At 37.8% G+C, this 16,445-nt stretch overlaps 1 protein-coding gene across 4 annotated transcripts in view; it reads right to left on the minus strand.

Annotated features, from left to right (window-relative positions):
• Window positions 1–262: 262 nt before the first annotated feature.
• Window positions 263–16,445, minus strand: part of LOC149150832 (protein RRC1-like) — a 235,550-nt gene continuing 219,367 nt past the window's right edge. The window contains exons 8-16 of one of the 4 annotated variants that reach the window (XM_089445554.1): window positions 6,113–6,334; window positions 5,910–5,968; window positions 3,800–3,890; window positions 3,442–3,579; window positions 3,106–3,330; window positions 2,090–3,009; window positions 1,796–2,001; window positions 972–1,024; window positions 263–770 (exon numbers count right to left, since the gene is read on the minus strand). In XM_089445554.1, the coding sequence (XP_089301680.1) occupies window positions 1,020–1,024; window positions 1,796–2,001; window positions 2,090–3,009; window positions 3,106–3,330; window positions 3,442–3,579; window positions 3,800–3,890; window positions 5,910–5,968; window positions 6,113–6,334 (1,866 nt within the window). In that variant the 3' untranslated portion in view covers window positions 263–770; window positions 972–1,019. Of the gene's footprint in view, window positions 1,622–1,795; window positions 2,002–2,089; window positions 3,010–3,105; window positions 3,331–3,441; window positions 3,580–3,799; window positions 3,891–5,909; window positions 5,969–6,112; window positions 6,335–16,445 lie in introns of all 4 variants that reach the window. The other 3 variants (XM_089445553.1, XM_089445552.1, XM_089445551.1) reach the window with 3 other exon arrangements.

Genomic DNA, 16,445 nt, shown 5'->3' on the forward strand with positions numbered 1-16,445 from the left:
TGTGCATTTCATAATGTTTTTTAAGACACATGTATGCATTTATCTTTGGGTTTGTATATGCAAAAGGTGCATATGATTGTGAAATTCATAGATAATAAATGAATTTTAGTAATAAAATGCCTAACAGCAGTCACAGGCAACTATGGATCAACTGGTATTCATAAAATGTTGGCTAATCCCATAAAATGTGGGCAGCAAAAAATCATTTCTGAAAGTAACTAGAACAGGAATGACAAGAAACTCACAGTTTCTGGCTGATGACTATTATAATCAAATCATCCTTGCATGTAGTATTATCTTTTAATAGCTTGATTATAAAACAGTTAGGCTCACCTATCAAACTGTTACAAGGATTCTCATCTTTCAAATGCTCACCACTATATTTGTGTTTAATCTCATTTTTGCAGAGTATATCAGTATCTGCACTGGTTAAATCTAAAAAAGTTTCGTTTAAAAAGAGACTAAAATGCCTACAGGCTTTACAGCCTTCAAAGCATTTAAATTGGAAAACATAAAAATGGAAGAAAGAGGCTAGCAATCAAATACACTCACTAACAGTGACAACTGCAATCATGGAAAAATTACAATTAAGGTCCCTCAGTAGATTCCATGAAACCTGTCACTTAGTCACGTGATAATGACAACGTATTTTAGATAATTCACTTCCATGACCCGAGTTCAGCAGAGAAAATACATATAATATGGTAATAGTTATGCTCCACTGCATAAACTCTCTGCTGGTTTGAATACTCCTTTAGAAGGCTAGCCAGCTGAAGAACAAAACCCTTTGAAACATGGGGAGCTAATCACCATCATAAGTGTGCATATTTTGGGCATCTTGACAACTCATCAGTAGCACCTCAAAAATGAGAGAACATATAACAAACAACGCTTTCATATATAAGGTTCTAAGGCATGCACATCAGAATCAATTTCTATTACATGAGAAATGAAACATTGTTAGAAGTCACCTTCTATACTTTGAAACCGCCTTAGTATGCTTATGGGACAACTCTGCATCAAACTGAATTTCAATAATGGAATTCTGCATTAATCATGCAGGCTATAAAATATAACTTGAATCCAAAACCTCCAAGGCAAAGAAACATTTCTTTAAACCTAAAAATGAAATAAAACTACCTACTTGTATAGATATCACAACTCGAATAAAAATGCAGAGAGGACATATTAGCACCAGAAGACACTAAAATAAATGACTAGCTTCTTCTGCTCCTTTTTTCCCTATCTCTATCCCTTTCCTTTTCCCTCTCTCTTTCTCTATCACGATCCCTATCCCTCTCTCTTCCCTTGCCCCTCTCCCTGTCTTTGTCCCTATCCCTGTCATGATTGTCATGTTCTCTACTGCCGCTCCTCCCTCTCCCCCTTCCAGCATCAGAATCACGAATCCTATCTCTATTACCATCTCTTTCACGACGAACAGAAACAGTATCAGGATCTCATTCCCCATCCCCATCAAAACCCTTCTCCCTATCCTCTCTTTCCCTGTCTTTACTTAATCTGTGTGAGGGACTCTTGCTACGGTTCCCACTGCGACTACGCTTTTTTGAAGATGAATCCCTATTATCATCTCGCCTTTCCTTCTGTTCCAGAGAGAATCTCTCTAGTAGCACCCATAACAAAGTAAAATAAGTAAGCCACAAAGATATTAATCATGTAGATACCAGTTGTTATAAATCTGACTTAAAATGAGCTGCAATTTCCAAGCACCAGAGACTTCATATGGAACCCACTTCAATCAAATGCAATCCAGTAGATATACAATTTCATGCATTACCTGCCATGCGAGACGAATGCCTGTGGTATCCAGAATCTGATCTAGTGTCTTTATTAGTCACAGGATCTATTAACCCATATTCAGCTTCTAATCTCTTTCTGTGGGAAGAGACTTTTCTTTCAATTTCTTCAGCATTCTTAGTGCCACGTTCTTCAAGAGACTCACGATACTCCATGAGTGTTACCTCCAATTGACGTAGATTTTGCCTGATATTACACGTTTACAGTATCAAACCAGATGGTATATATATAAAGGAACAAAATAAATTAGCATCCTAGAGGCAAGGAGAATCACCTGCGACCTTCATCCATTCCACTGTCATTAAGAGTAGAAGCAATGTTGTCCACTATGACTTCTTGTTTGTCTTCTTTCCCAGAACCCCCAAATATGTCATCACTACCAGAAGAAGAGTAATTCAAACCAAGTCCCTTAAGCTCTGCCTTGTCCTCTGTATCAGTTCCACCATCCTCACGAGTCCACTTTGAAGCCTGTAATACAGGATGTGTTTTCATAGAATTGCCTGTTAAAGGTTTTAGATCTGGCTGTGGGATTGATGACTTTGAGGTCCCCACCACACCAACATTTTTTGGTAAAGTTCCACTGCAAGAGGCATCCACTGATTCACGTTCCTCAGCCCGTGACCATAAAGATGATTCTTCCTGAACATTTTGCCTAGATCTGGACATATAGTCCTTATCATCATCAAGTATGGATTTTCTTTCTTCACCTGTGCTCCACCTTCCCCCTCCCAATTTTAAATAAGCATCAGTTTCTCTTGCATGCTTCCCTCCGATTGCAAAGTTATACCCATACCTGACATCCTCATCTTGATCTTGGTTCTTATGCTTCTCTGCTTCTTCTAAGCTAAGCAATCGGGAAACCATTACCTCCCTACCACCACGAATAGATAAACCATTTTTCCTACACCGTCTTTCAAGCTCCACAAGAGGAATACTAAACAATTCTCGAGCTGCTGCTCCCTCTCCAATTGCCAGAGAAGCATCTTGATTTGGACCAGATCCGTCTATTATGTCCGTAAGATTGGCTTCAGAACTATCAAGGTCCTTCAATGGTGGGGCATCTCCACATATTGAATGAAAAGGAGGGACACCTGAATTTCCAGACCGAAGAAAGGTAGCTCTCAGTCCATTCACATAAGCATCTGAAAAGAGAAACCAGTCTGACCAAACCTGGAGAGCTTTCATCACTCTCTCCTGCAAGGACGCCAGAATATAAATGTGAAAAAATTCACAGAATGATCCACACAGTCATTACTCGTATTATGATATAGATATCAGAAACATACAAACCTTCAAAGCTTCTGCAGTAATCCGACCAGTGATGTTTCGGTATAAGTCATTAAAGCTTTCCATAATATCAGGCAATGCTGCTTCAAACTTTGTCCTATATGCAGAAGCATTTTTCACAGGAGCACTACTATTGTGAAGAATATCAGAAACTAACATGAGCCTTGCAACTTTAGTTGGAATAGGTGTCTCCTTTAGAGTCAAAGACTCTGTAAGTACCTCAACTACCTACAATGCATGCACGGCACCAATTAAGTTGTAAAGAAAGCCTGTAGTCAAAATGATTAACCAAGAGACAAGATAAAGCCCACAGCTGCATCATCATCATGACAATAATACCTCGCCAGCTGCGTCGGCATTGTCTAGAGCAAACCCCATTGCTTCTTTTATCTGATTTCTCTCCAAGGTTAAAGCACGAAGCATGTCCTCAAATTCATCTCTTTGGCCCTCTGTTAAGGTACGTTCCTGATCCACTCTCTGGTACAATTACATCAGACTACAAATCAGAAACAACGAGGCAGCAAGCTGTTCAAACTTCAAACTCAAAGAAATTTGATCAGATGTTGACCCTTCAGAATATTTGGTGAAGTTTAAAATTACTAAAAGTCAATTGGTGTACATGTCTCGAAAATATTGAAATGACCTTTAACAAAGTATTAAAAAAAAAAGCAATCGCAGCGGATGATATGGTGCTTACCCTGGTCCTTCTAGCAGCATAAGTTGCAGTCGAGGCTTTCTCATGCTCTGGACTCTTTGTACTTTGTTGTGGTAAACGTGGTGGTATCCACCTAGATAACAAAATATGCAGTCAATAATTGAAGATACGATGATTTAAAATCAATATATTTATATAATATATTGTTTCTTTCATCCAAAGCTGTCATGCATCATTCAAGTAAAATTAACGATTGAGTCGATGTTCTGCAGCTAGTCCAGGTGACCCAAACAGAATTATTGCAAGATGGTCTGACAATTGCAATCAAAGTTTTTTGAAGGTATTAGAAATCAGTTTTGAAGTCTTCACATCCCATCAAGGCTTTTTAACACATTATACAATCCCCAAGTGTAAAAGAAAAAGATAGCCTTTAATAATAAATTCAAAATCATAAATATGGTCATTAATATTGAAGTATGATTCTCTATATAATTTTCATATGAAGGGTGACTTATCTTCATGCAAGCATTGGTTGAAAATCGGGGGTGTTTACTAGTAATTTATGATAGGAAGCATCTGTTTAGATTCACCCTTGTGAGATGATAAGGGGAATATTCCCATATTACCCTTCAAGCATTTTTTCAATATTTATTTATAATTACAAAAAAATAGATATAGTTCAACACACAAAGAAATGCAGGATAGAGAAGCATTAGTAAAAAAAGGGTGTTTACTAATACTTTACTAATCGTAAGAATCTATTGAAACTCACACCAATTAAAGAAAGAGGAGAATATCTTCACTAGGAAATTCCAGAATTTCAAACATATAGCAATCAAACTTTGTAACCAATAAGTACATGCAGATGCTAGCACTATTTGTAACGTTATAAACGTGTAATTCCCAAGTGTGACTCGTTTTTATGTGGAGATTCATGTAGATAAAAGGCACAAAACATAATAATATTAGCAAAAAATTAGTAGCAGAAGGAAAAGATAGATTGTATTATCTTCCATACAACAGATATAAAAGATGAAATTCTAGTCATGACAAAGGATGAATTTGTTGAGGCAAATGCATGTCGGAATCTGACCTTCTGTTAAAAGGTTCCAAATCCTAAAGACATTTAAGGCTTCATGAAAAATATCAAGCCCATATGAGAAAAGCTAAGCTATGTGAATGTTTGGTTGAAATCCATCTGGGCTTAATTTTATTCCCAGCAGAAAAAGGTCATCAAAATTTTGGTTTTAAATTTAATAGCCTGAAGAAGTAGATACAGAAATTTGGACTTATAGCAACTGATATATGTTAGGGTCCCACCCTAACTCCACTATTTAGTAGAGTAGATCATTACATGAAAGTGAGGACCATCTATATTAAATAAGACCCCATGAGGTAGTAGAGTGTGAAATCAATAAATGTAGGTGGCCCCATTAAAGACGGTCCACTAGTGAGCAGTTGACAACTCATTAATGGAGATCCACAAGGCGGTTAGAGTTTTGGTTAATTAGAAACTATATATTAGTACAAGGTATGTAGTCAATTGTCTAGTGAATATTATTGTATTTAGAGCTCTGCTCATGTTGGAGGCTTCCCCCTCAAAGAGGCAAGTGAACATTGCATCCAGTTCTGAATATCAATAAGTGATCATTGCATCCAGTTCTGAATATCAATAAAGGTTTGTTTCCCCCTGTTATTTCCAACCCTAGTTCTGTTTGTTTTCTTTTCGCAGCTATATTTCTGTCTGTCTTGCTCTTTTTATTTGCCTTCTGCAGCTATATTCTCTGTTATTCTCTGAATATTCTGTTTCAGCTAACAAGGAACACCAAAATGCATCTTATAACAAATTTAGAAAATCCCTTCAAATTTCATTATTGATGGGTGAACTTTAATGGTAATACAGACAAAAGCACATTACAAGCCCCTAGGAACGCTGCTTACAAACATAGAGAACCACAAAATTGATTTGCTGGAGTTGCTTCAGCAACCAAGGGAAAACTCATCACAAGTTTATCCAATAAAAGATCAACCTATTTGAGAAAGAACACTATCAATGTCTCAGTCCAACTATTTCAATAATAATCCACATAAAATTTGCAAATTAATTAATCTTGTGTTATAACATGCAAATAGACCTGTATGCGTAGCTTACCGCCCACTCCCTGTAATCATGATGAAAGGCTCTGTTCGCCACCTTTGAAGAGTATCTCCCTACATTTTACAGTAAAATTGTCCTTGTCAGATTGCTCAGCTCCAGCACCACTTCGGACAGAAATAATTTGAATAAAAAATTTGCACATAGTGCTTTAAATGCAATTGCCATCCATATATTCAATTTTGTTATTGAAGAGTTACCTGAGCAAATGAATAGAGCCGCCAAACATAGTAAGTATGCTCCTTAGATCCAAGATCAAATAAAAACCCAAACAATGGATTGCCCCGTCCTCTTTCCATTATAGCTTGTTCAAAGGGGCACCCATCATCAAGCACATACATAGCCATCGTATCAATCACATGACGCAAATGCTCATCTTCCGGAGGGATGACCTCTATGTCTGGCACATTTGGGGTGACAACCTAACAACAAAGAAGTGTTTTAGAATATCCTAATGCAAAGTCACCACATATATGCAATAGCAATCAGGTAATTTGAATCCTATCCAAGCATGTTTTAACGAATAACATACTTCTGTGATCATTTTGAGATATAGTTTACACAAAAAAACCAGTATCATACACTTAATTAAAGAAAGTGATGTAACTTTAAAAACAGCCTTTAGTTACATCCCAGTAAGCATCCAATGACTCTCCGAAGAAATTCATCCATGGAATGCAAAATCTAGCAACTCCTTTTAATTTTAGGGTATTAGGTAAAGTCCACTAAATCCAGTCAAAAGCCTATTTTGTTTCCATGATACCATGTAGATAAATTGTGATCTTGGAGTAGCTATGCAGAAGAAAAAGAAAAGGAAATCTCAAATTCTGCGTCTTTACACACACTTCAGCTGCATCATGTTAAACGGATATACATCTGGCAGCATAATCATAAATGATCTTTAAGTTATAAAGTGACTGTTAAATGCAATCCAACTGCACTTATATTTCTCTTTTGAAAATAAAAGTCTCTCATGGTAATTGTATCATAGTTGGGCAGACAGCATAAGCATTGTAAAATGTTGGTCTAGACTCTAGTTTTAATCAATTACCTGAATCATAACTCGGAAAATAACGACATGGGCATACAATTTTGAACCTATGTTACCAGATCCCACAGCCCTGGGAGATGGATCTGCAGATAATTGGATCAGGTATGGTTTTGGATCCAGATCTGCCAGGATCCACTCCAAAATTAATCCTTAACACATGAAATGGATCCTGGCTCCTATTCGGATTTTGTAATACATTATCCTCCATGGTCATGCATTCAATATCTGAACCAACAATTCTCCAGTGCAGCAATTCATTCTCTTTTGCACTCATGCATCGAATTGCTGAACCTGACCTGGCCATTTTCACATGCCACCATACATTCTCCTTTGCACCACCAGAAGTATTATGCTCATGCCCAGAAGCCATACATTCTCCTTTGCACCACCGTGAGTATTATGCTCATATCTGTCAAGTATTATATAATACGTTAAACTATTTTTATTATTATTTATAAAAAGTATACTGTGAAACAATTTAACATTTGTTTAGAGTCTTTCTTTGTATAGCCTGAATAAGTATTATATTAATTATTCAAGTTCTTTCTTATCACTTAGATTCTTTTAGATCAGATTAATTATATAGATTCTTTCTTATTACTCAAGTAACTTTTTTTTAGATATTATTTATTTTAGATTAGTTATCATTTATAAATATTAGAAAATTATTAATTTATATAAATATTATATATTATATATTACAAATGTATATATAACTTTATAGGTACTATTTTTGAAAATTTATAAATTTTTTAATTTTATACACGTTTTTAAATTTTATCTTTATAAAATATAAAAATATATTTACAATTTTATATTGTTTGTACTTCCATTTTCCCACCATATCCAGATCCTGGCTTTCAAAAATATGCCTAATCTGTATCCGAATACAGATCGATATCCAAAACCTGCTATCTTAGCAATTTTCTTAAACTAATAGAGATACAGAGATGGTTGATCAATGCAGTTCACCTACTAAGCATTTAAGCTCTGAATTATAGTTGATCAATGCAGTTCACCTAATATTGCATTGCTATGTCGAGAATAGAATTTTATATATCACATTAATTGTGTATTAATTGGGCAGACAGCATGTCATTTTTAAAATTTTGGTCTTGTTCCAATCAGAATAGCTGAACCGATTACAAGAGGTGAGCCACAGTTCAACTTCTCTTGCATCATGTGACTATTTGCACAGAGAAGTCTGTATGCCTGGCAAGGGGGGCATTGTTTGGTCCACAGCAGAGCCATCAAGGCCATTGAGTGGGGCTGTGTGGTATATATAAACTGCCACTTGGATTCTCTTCACTTAAGTAAAATTTGGAGGCATATTTCCATACTTCTTACTTTGGCTGAACCATAATTCATAAAAGAACATCATGGACATGCAATTTGATCAGACTAATAAAGATACAGAAATGGCTTTTGCATTTTCAGATGCTTTCTTCGTCATATCCAAAGAAACCTGCAGCACTATAGCAATAAAATTGTTCAGTGTGAAATGTCCTCGAAGAACTTTTCAAACTATGTCTGCATTGTCATATCCAATAACTTGGAGATAAAGTAGACATTAAATTTTAGTATATGGAAGATTAATGGTAACATGTGATGTAATTGGAAATAAGATAAGATAATTTTATTATTGTCCAATGAATGACCATAAATAGGTCAATGGGACTGAAGGATACAGCCAGTACGAGTACAATGTGAGAGTGCAAACACAACTCCTTGAAAAACCCAAAGCTAAATCTAAGACAAAATAAAATAAAGTAAGGATACAATAATAGGACAGCCTCATAAACATGTATATGACCAGATCATGTAGAAGGCTAAGTGAATCTGTATCTTTCTTTTAATCACATTTCCCGCACCATATTCAGAAAATCACTTCATAGGGAAGAAATTTCCTCAGACTAATAAAGCTACAGAGATGTTTGTTTGCATTTTCAGATGTGTGAATTGACATATCCAGTGAAACAAGAACTACAACAACAGCTTCATGGCATAAACAGTCCTCAAGAGATTATCAAACTAGTCAAATAACTTGATGATAAAACAGGGCATTCAAACAGTATCCTAAGCAAGTGTACACTGCAAAAAGAACAGCAGGCCCACAGAAACAACAGTTGGAACCGCATAGAGGAGCAGTTTAAATGTTACAGCTTCAAGTCTAAAAATGAAATGTTCTTTGCACTCAACATAATGTTGAGAAATCTAAAGGGCTGCAACTACGATGATTTCTCTTAAATTTGATAACTGCTTGTGATGTATTTTTATTTTCTTGATTATTAGCTTCTTCTCTTATTATTACACTGTTCCTATCATCAAACAGCTACCAACACAAGAAGATCAACAATACACAAGCACGCAAGATGTAGGCTGCAACCCAGGGCCAAAACCTCTCGACTTGAGAGGAAAACCCACAAATCTCTTCTCTTCTTATAGATTCTTCAAATGATGAATTCCAAGACCTCTAGACCAAGACCAATACCCATACAAGACCAAGTCAGACCTTCTTGATGATGTGCTTCCCTTGCCCAAGTCAAACCCAGTCAAATCTCTTCCAACTGCACAACTTCGACCCCCAGCTACAGAGTGTTGGCCTCCACTGCAGGTCTGAAATTTTTGGCCGCTGCAACAGTTGTTGCTTCCACACGTGTGACAAATTTCAGGGCTTCCAAGGCTTCCCTTGATCTTCACTTGGGTTTCTCCCTCTTCTAGGGCTTGTAGGTGACCTAATAGACATTCCTTCGACCTTCTTCCTGCAATTTTCTCAAGTTGAATCTTGCAGTATCAAAACCCTAGCCTTCCTTCTTCACACAAGTGAGAGAGAGAGAGAGAAACAACCCAAACTTTTGTTCTTCGCCCTTTGTCCTTCTTTGCTAGCCTTCTTCTACTTCTCCTTCGCTTAGATGATGAGAAGATGAGTGAGTCAGGGTTGCAGGGGAGCACCCACACCCCCCCCCCATGCCCCGCTCCTAATTTGCGCTCCAGGCGGGAGCAACTTGGGAGTTAGTCGGGAGCGCGCTCCCACCAAAAAAAACAAAGCTCCCTGGTTTTGCCGAAGTGTTTTAGGGAGTGGTCAGGAACATTCACTTCTTGACTGAAAAATCACTCCCACAGAGGGAGCGATTTCAGGAGCGCTCTCCCAGCAAAAAAAGAAAACGCTCCCTGGTTTCGCCGAAGTATTTTAGGGAGCGATTGAGAGCATTCACTTCTTGACCACTCCCGTATGCTCTGGGAGCGTTTTTAAGAGGGGGAGTGATCGCTCTCGAGCGCTCTGCCTTTGAAAAAATGCTCCCAACAGGCGCAAAAAAAGGTCGTGCAGCCGATAGGGAGGGCGACGCCGGTAGCAAAGAGGAGAGAGGAAAGGGAGGGAAAGGGGGGGGGAATAAATAGACCCTCTCCCCTCCCATTATTCACTTCATCCATTGAGAGAAAAGGGAGCAAGACAGTTTGGAGCAAGAGAGAGTTTGAAGCTTGGAGAGAGGAGCTTGGTGAGATGAAATTGGAGCTTGGGATTGAAGGCCATTTTTTTTTCAAATTCAAAACTTCAAATTTCAAACATCATGGTTATATGGCTTGGCATTTTCTTCTTCTTGGTTCCTTTTTTGGTTAGCATGGTGTTGGAGAGTAGAAGAAGGAGGGTTGATCATGAAAAAAAGGATGAAGAAGTGGATTATAGTGGATTTGATGAAAACCCTGGAGAGGAGTAACTTGGTGAGGAGGAAGAGAGTGAACATGATTCAGCCCAAAAAACTAAACAAGACCAAACCCCATTATGGAAATATGTTTCTAGGCCTGAAGCAGGGAAAGGGGGTGGAACCACTAAATTTGACTGCCCTCATTGCAACAAAACTTACGTAGGTTCATACACCCATGCCAGAAGGCACCTCTATGGGAAAAGACCATGGGATGAAAATAAAGCAATAGGAACCAAAACTTGTGCAAGTGTGTCAGCAACAAATAAAGACAAATACATAAGGGAAGATGAGGAAGCCCAATACAAATCTAAAAAATCGAAGGGAAGCTCACAATCACATCAACATGCACAAAGAACTCCTTCAACATCCTCCCATGGCAGTGGATATGGAGTCACAGGGTCACCAAACATCTCTTTAAGGCGTAGAACCATATCAGAATTCCTTGATGAAGGGTGTAGGAATGATGTGGATTAAAAAGTTTACCGATTTCTCTATGCGTGAAGGATACCAATCAATGTTCTTCGCTCACCTTATTGGCATGAAATGGTTTCTGCCATAAATGATGCCCTAAAGGATACAAGAGCCCTGGGTATGACAAGGCTAGAATCGTTGGAATTGATCATGGAAAAACAAAAATATCACATTCTTTGAGTAGAATGACAAATTCTTGGACTAAGCATGGGGTGTCCATTGTATCTGATGGATGGACAAATGTAAAAGGCAAGCCATTGATAAGCGTTCTTGTTGTGTCTGTTAGTGGTGCCATCTTTCTTTCAACATATGATTACTCAAAGAAGTTCAAGACCGGCATCAACATTGCAGAACCATTACTTGAAACAATTGAACGTATTGGGCCATACAATGTCATCCAAGTCATCATTGATAATGCTGCTAATTGTAAGGCAGCAGGAGCAATTATTGAGGATAAATACCCCAACATATTTTGGTCTGGATATTTGGTTCTCACAATGAACCTCTTTTGATGCATGATATTATTAAGAACAAAAACCAACAATACAAATGGATTGGTGATTTGTACAAGAGAGGCAAACAAATGATAAAATTTGTTACAAAGCATAGCAATGCCCATGGGCTTTTCCGTAGTCACTCAAGATTGGAGTTGTTGAAGATTGCGAAGACTAGATTTGCTAGCTATTACCTCACCTTTAGGCACCTTTTGAGGGTAAGAGAGTCATTGGCTAGCATGCTATCAAGTCCACAATGGCAAGTATTAAAGGAAAGGGCTACAAATGCAGCTAACCAGCAAGGTTTTGAACAGGTGGAGGAGATCGCTCTTGATGGTCAGTTTTGGGCACATGTGAGGCAAGTATTGGAATTCATTGAGCCCATTTATGACATGATTTATTTTGCAGATATAGATAAACCAGTGATTGGAGAGGTGTATAAGTAGATGGATACCATGTTGGGGAAAATAAAAGATATTGTTCAGAAAGATGATCCCAACTTGTATACACTAATTCACAATTGTGTGTGTACACGGTGGAATAAACTTAATGTTCCACTACATGCTTTGGCGTATATCATTATGCCAAATTACTACTCTCCATCTTCGTTGGGCCAACCTACACCTGGGGTGGGGTTAGGGTCAAACCCCATATAGATCCAAACGTATCTATAGGATATGTACAACCATTAGACAAGTTGGTACCTGACAGGGAGGAGTGTGTTAATTTGCGTCTTGAATTAGGCAAATACTTCAGTTACACTGGTTTGTTTGGTTCTTCGCATGCAATGGAAGATAGAGCCAGATTTGATGCTCTCACATGGTGGGAAGCATATGTCGACATGGGACTTTTGCCAAAATTGGCCAAATATGTTCTGTCACAGGTTGTAAATACTTCTTCTGCAGAGAGGTGTTGGAGCACCTACAGCTTCATACATAATGTGAGAAGAAACAGACCCAATGAAAACTGGGCAGAAAGCTTGGTTTATGTGCACTACAACTTGAGGTTGTTGAGTCATTACTGTGATCGGGCTTATGAGGATCCAACATATAAAATTTCGGACAACCACCCAAAGGACGATAATTTGGAGCATGGCACTATACATCTTAAAGAACTGGAAGCAAAACTTATGAGAGATGAAGATGAAGCAACAACCATGCCACCCCCACCATCTAGTAGCAGTGCTCGAGTTCCAAGTCTTATTCCTTTGTTGTCGCCGCCATGTACATCCACACATGGAGGGCATTTGCCTTCTAGTTTTGGGCGCGGGACTGTGCGGAAGGAGACTCTTAGAAGACCACCACGACCTGCTTAGAAATTAAACATTATTCGTGGTGGGCCAATCTCCATGTGGGTCATCTTATTTATGGCAGCTGATATTTTTCCTAGATTCCTCTTATCGAGAGGTGTAGAATTGATCTAAAGATCATCCAATTCCAACAAGTATTTATGGAGATACGAGTTTATTTGTATTTACTTGACAAATTGTCAAGGTCGGCCAGCAGCTAAATGTGTGGCACACATGCCCAGCAAAACATATGAGTACAAGTGAGGTTGATTCATTATCAACTCATCTCATCTCACACATTCTTTTCTCCCTCTCCTTAGCTTTGGGTTATACAAGGAGCCGCTCACACGTGGAAAGGAGGATGCAGAAGGGCAAGGAAGACGCAGAAAGGACGCAGAAGCTGCTGAAGATCTCTTTGACCAGCATTGACCAAGCATTGACCTCAAAAGAGTGCAGTTTTGGTGTGGTTGCCTCTACTAGGCAAGCCACAGATTTTGGCATGCAAACCGAGGCAATATGACCTCTAGTTTGACCAGCGTTGATTGCCCTAGTTTGGGGCAGCAGGTTGACTTCAGTCAACAGTAGTTTGACTGTGCTTTTGGGGTTGTTTATGGGCTGGTTCTTCAGGCTATTCGAGGACTAATTGACCGAGAAATTGACCAAGCATATTGGAGGTCGATTTCGTCTCGTTTGACTAAGTTTGACTTTGCTGATCTAGGGATTGTTGCTGCTGATATAAAATTACAGAATTCTGATTTTGTACTATTTCTCTCTGCTAAACTATTGGAGATAAAAGAAGATTTGATCAAAGGGTTTCCCCGCATTGGGGTTTGTCCCTGGCTAGCCGCCACATCTTGTGTCTCTTGTGTTGGCTTGTTTTCTGTCAATCGTTTAATGTTCTATCTGCACTTTACTTAATGCATATGTGATTGCTAATCAGTGGCTAATAAGAAGAAAAGAAGTAAATTGCTCTAAGCATAGAACATACCATAATTTAACAAAAGAAGAAGTTGTAGATGATAGATTTACTTGTCTTTTCTAGTTTCTAGTAGTTTTAACTTTTAGTAACTGTTGACTCTTTCATATTTATAATGGATATTTTTTGTAAACAATATATGACAATTGAAGTTTGAAGTTTGAAGTTGGCAATTATAACTCCTTGGTAATGAATTATGAATATGATGCTTCGTGAAAGTTGAAAGTTGTTTCATTTCATGTTAGATATTCTTTGTTGTAATGGTTACACCTAGCTTACAAGTACAACTTTGGTAATTAATTATGATAAATGTTATATATTAAAATTTGAAAACTCGAAACTTTAAGATTGATGAATCATGAGACTCAATAGGTTTTATGTTACTAACTTGTGGACGTGGTTGATGAAGATTATAACTTCTAGATGATTGTTGTTATATGGTTCAATCTATGTTTTTTATATCTAATTCATCATTCTACATGCTTTTGTTCACATATATGCATCAAAATATAAAAAATATATATTATATAAAAAAAGCTCCTGAAATCACTCCCAAACCAGGAGTTCTGAAAATGTTGCCCCCACTCCCACTCTCGCACCCCGTTTTCACTCCCGCTCCCAAGTAACCTTGGAGTGAGTATCCATAGGAGGTCGTGTTCCCTCCTATACATAGGCTTCCAAGGAGGACGACCTGCCCTAATGAGGTTGACTTCTTAGCTACCAGGCCGACTTGGTCTTGGAGGGTATTTTAACACTTTTAAATCCAAAAATAATTATTTTTACAAGTTACAATGTGCCCAATGGGGTCTTCTTCATATGACAATTACTCTTTTGACTTCTTGAGCATGAAACCCATGCTACAAAAATAGAAATAATAAATTTTCTTTCTTTTTACAATATACCCTCAATGATTGCACCGATTTTCCCACATTGGGTTTTTCGAAGGACATTGGTCCAAAAACAACTGTGTTGATGTGTGTTTATTTCTCTCCAGTGCAATATTTAGTTTCCACAGTATTTTATTTTGTGTAGGCTGCAGCAGTGTTGTTAAAAGCGCGATTAAATCGCGCTTTTTTCAAAAAATCACGCTTTTTTCCCTAAGCCGATTTAATCGCGCTTTTTATGGGAAAAAAGCGCCTAAAATTTTTTTGCCACTTTTATCGAAAAAAGCGCGCTTTTTTCGGAAAAAAGCTCGGGGTGTTAGGGCAGCACGATTTTATAATTTTTTTTTTGGTTTTTCATTTGGTCATTTGGGTTTTTTCATGCAATTTTGTTTGAAAGAAACAAATAATTTGTGAGTGGGGCAGCTTAATGATCAAGTCTAGGCCCTAGTATGGATATGCTATTCATGGTAATGTTAAATTCTTAAAGTAAAAGTGACATTCTCCTTAATCTTCATTTTCATCCTTTTACTTAAATTTTTAACATTACCATGAAATGACTCAGGATGTTTGAGAGTGGTTCCAGCCTCATTGGATTTCATATGGAGAAAGTAGAATTTTAGATTTCATTTAAAATCCAGCAGACTTATCAGTTTTTCAGGATTTCAGGATTGGGAGATTGTAATGTTTCCAGGTGACACCACCTACTCGGGCTACCCCTGCCACCAGTAGAGGACGTGGTCTACCTCCTATAGCTCCTACTTCTAGTTCTTCAGCTTCTAGAGCACATCAGACTCCACTGCCATCTCCACCAGCACAAGCACCAGCATCTACATCTAGAGGGAAAGGGAAAGCTGTGGCATTTTCTCGCAAGAGGGGCAGAGGAAATCAATAGGATTAGACCTCATTTTATTGTATATGACATTATGACATGATGAGATACATTATCATATTTTTTGTTGATATTTTGAGGCTGAGCTGGGACTCAGGAGTCAGGACTTACTATTCAGGACATGATTCAATGTTATGTGTGATTTTAGCGCTAGAAATGATATTAAACATCTTATATATTAGTTTTTTTATCATATTTATGTGTCAATGTATTTATTTTATGTTGTAGATGGTTTAGATATTAAAAAAATTGAAAAAAAATGAAAAAAAATGAATATTTTTGTACCAAACGCTTTTTTCCCGCTTTTTCCGATTTTTTCCGCTTCATTCTCGGCGCCGATTTAATCCCGCTCGCGCTTTTCACAACATTGGGCTGCAGTGTATGTATTTCAAAATTTGTTGTAGAACACTGCAAGTAATGTTCAAGTAAATTAACAAGTAGGAGAAATATTATTAGTTTGTTGCAGTAGGAATCAAGGAACCGATTTTTCATACGGTATCAAAGCACAAATCGTGAGCAGAAGAGCTCAGTTGCAGAAAGGAAGAGGGAGTTCAAAATTACTACAAAGGCAACAATTCGAAACCCCAAAGGCAGTGCAGTCATTAGACCAAGGAGGTTGAATTTTTGAGGAGAAATTGATTTCTCTGAGAGAGTCGACAGAGAAATTCGATCTCCAGATCGAAGCTTTCTAGAGGCAGAAGAGAGCAACACAGTTTCCTTGCTGAGCAGATCTTCAACTAGGACGCAGATATTTTGCAACAGTTGTTGGCAGAATA

This window comes from Pinus tabuliformis, chromosome 9, assembly GCF_031772625.1.
Source record: "Pinus tabuliformis cultivar Carrire ecotype Pingquan chromosome 9, CPIR1, whole genome shotgun sequence".
Lineage (NCBI taxonomy): Eukaryota > Viridiplantae > Streptophyta > Pinopsida > Pinales > Pinaceae > Pinus > Pinus tabuliformis.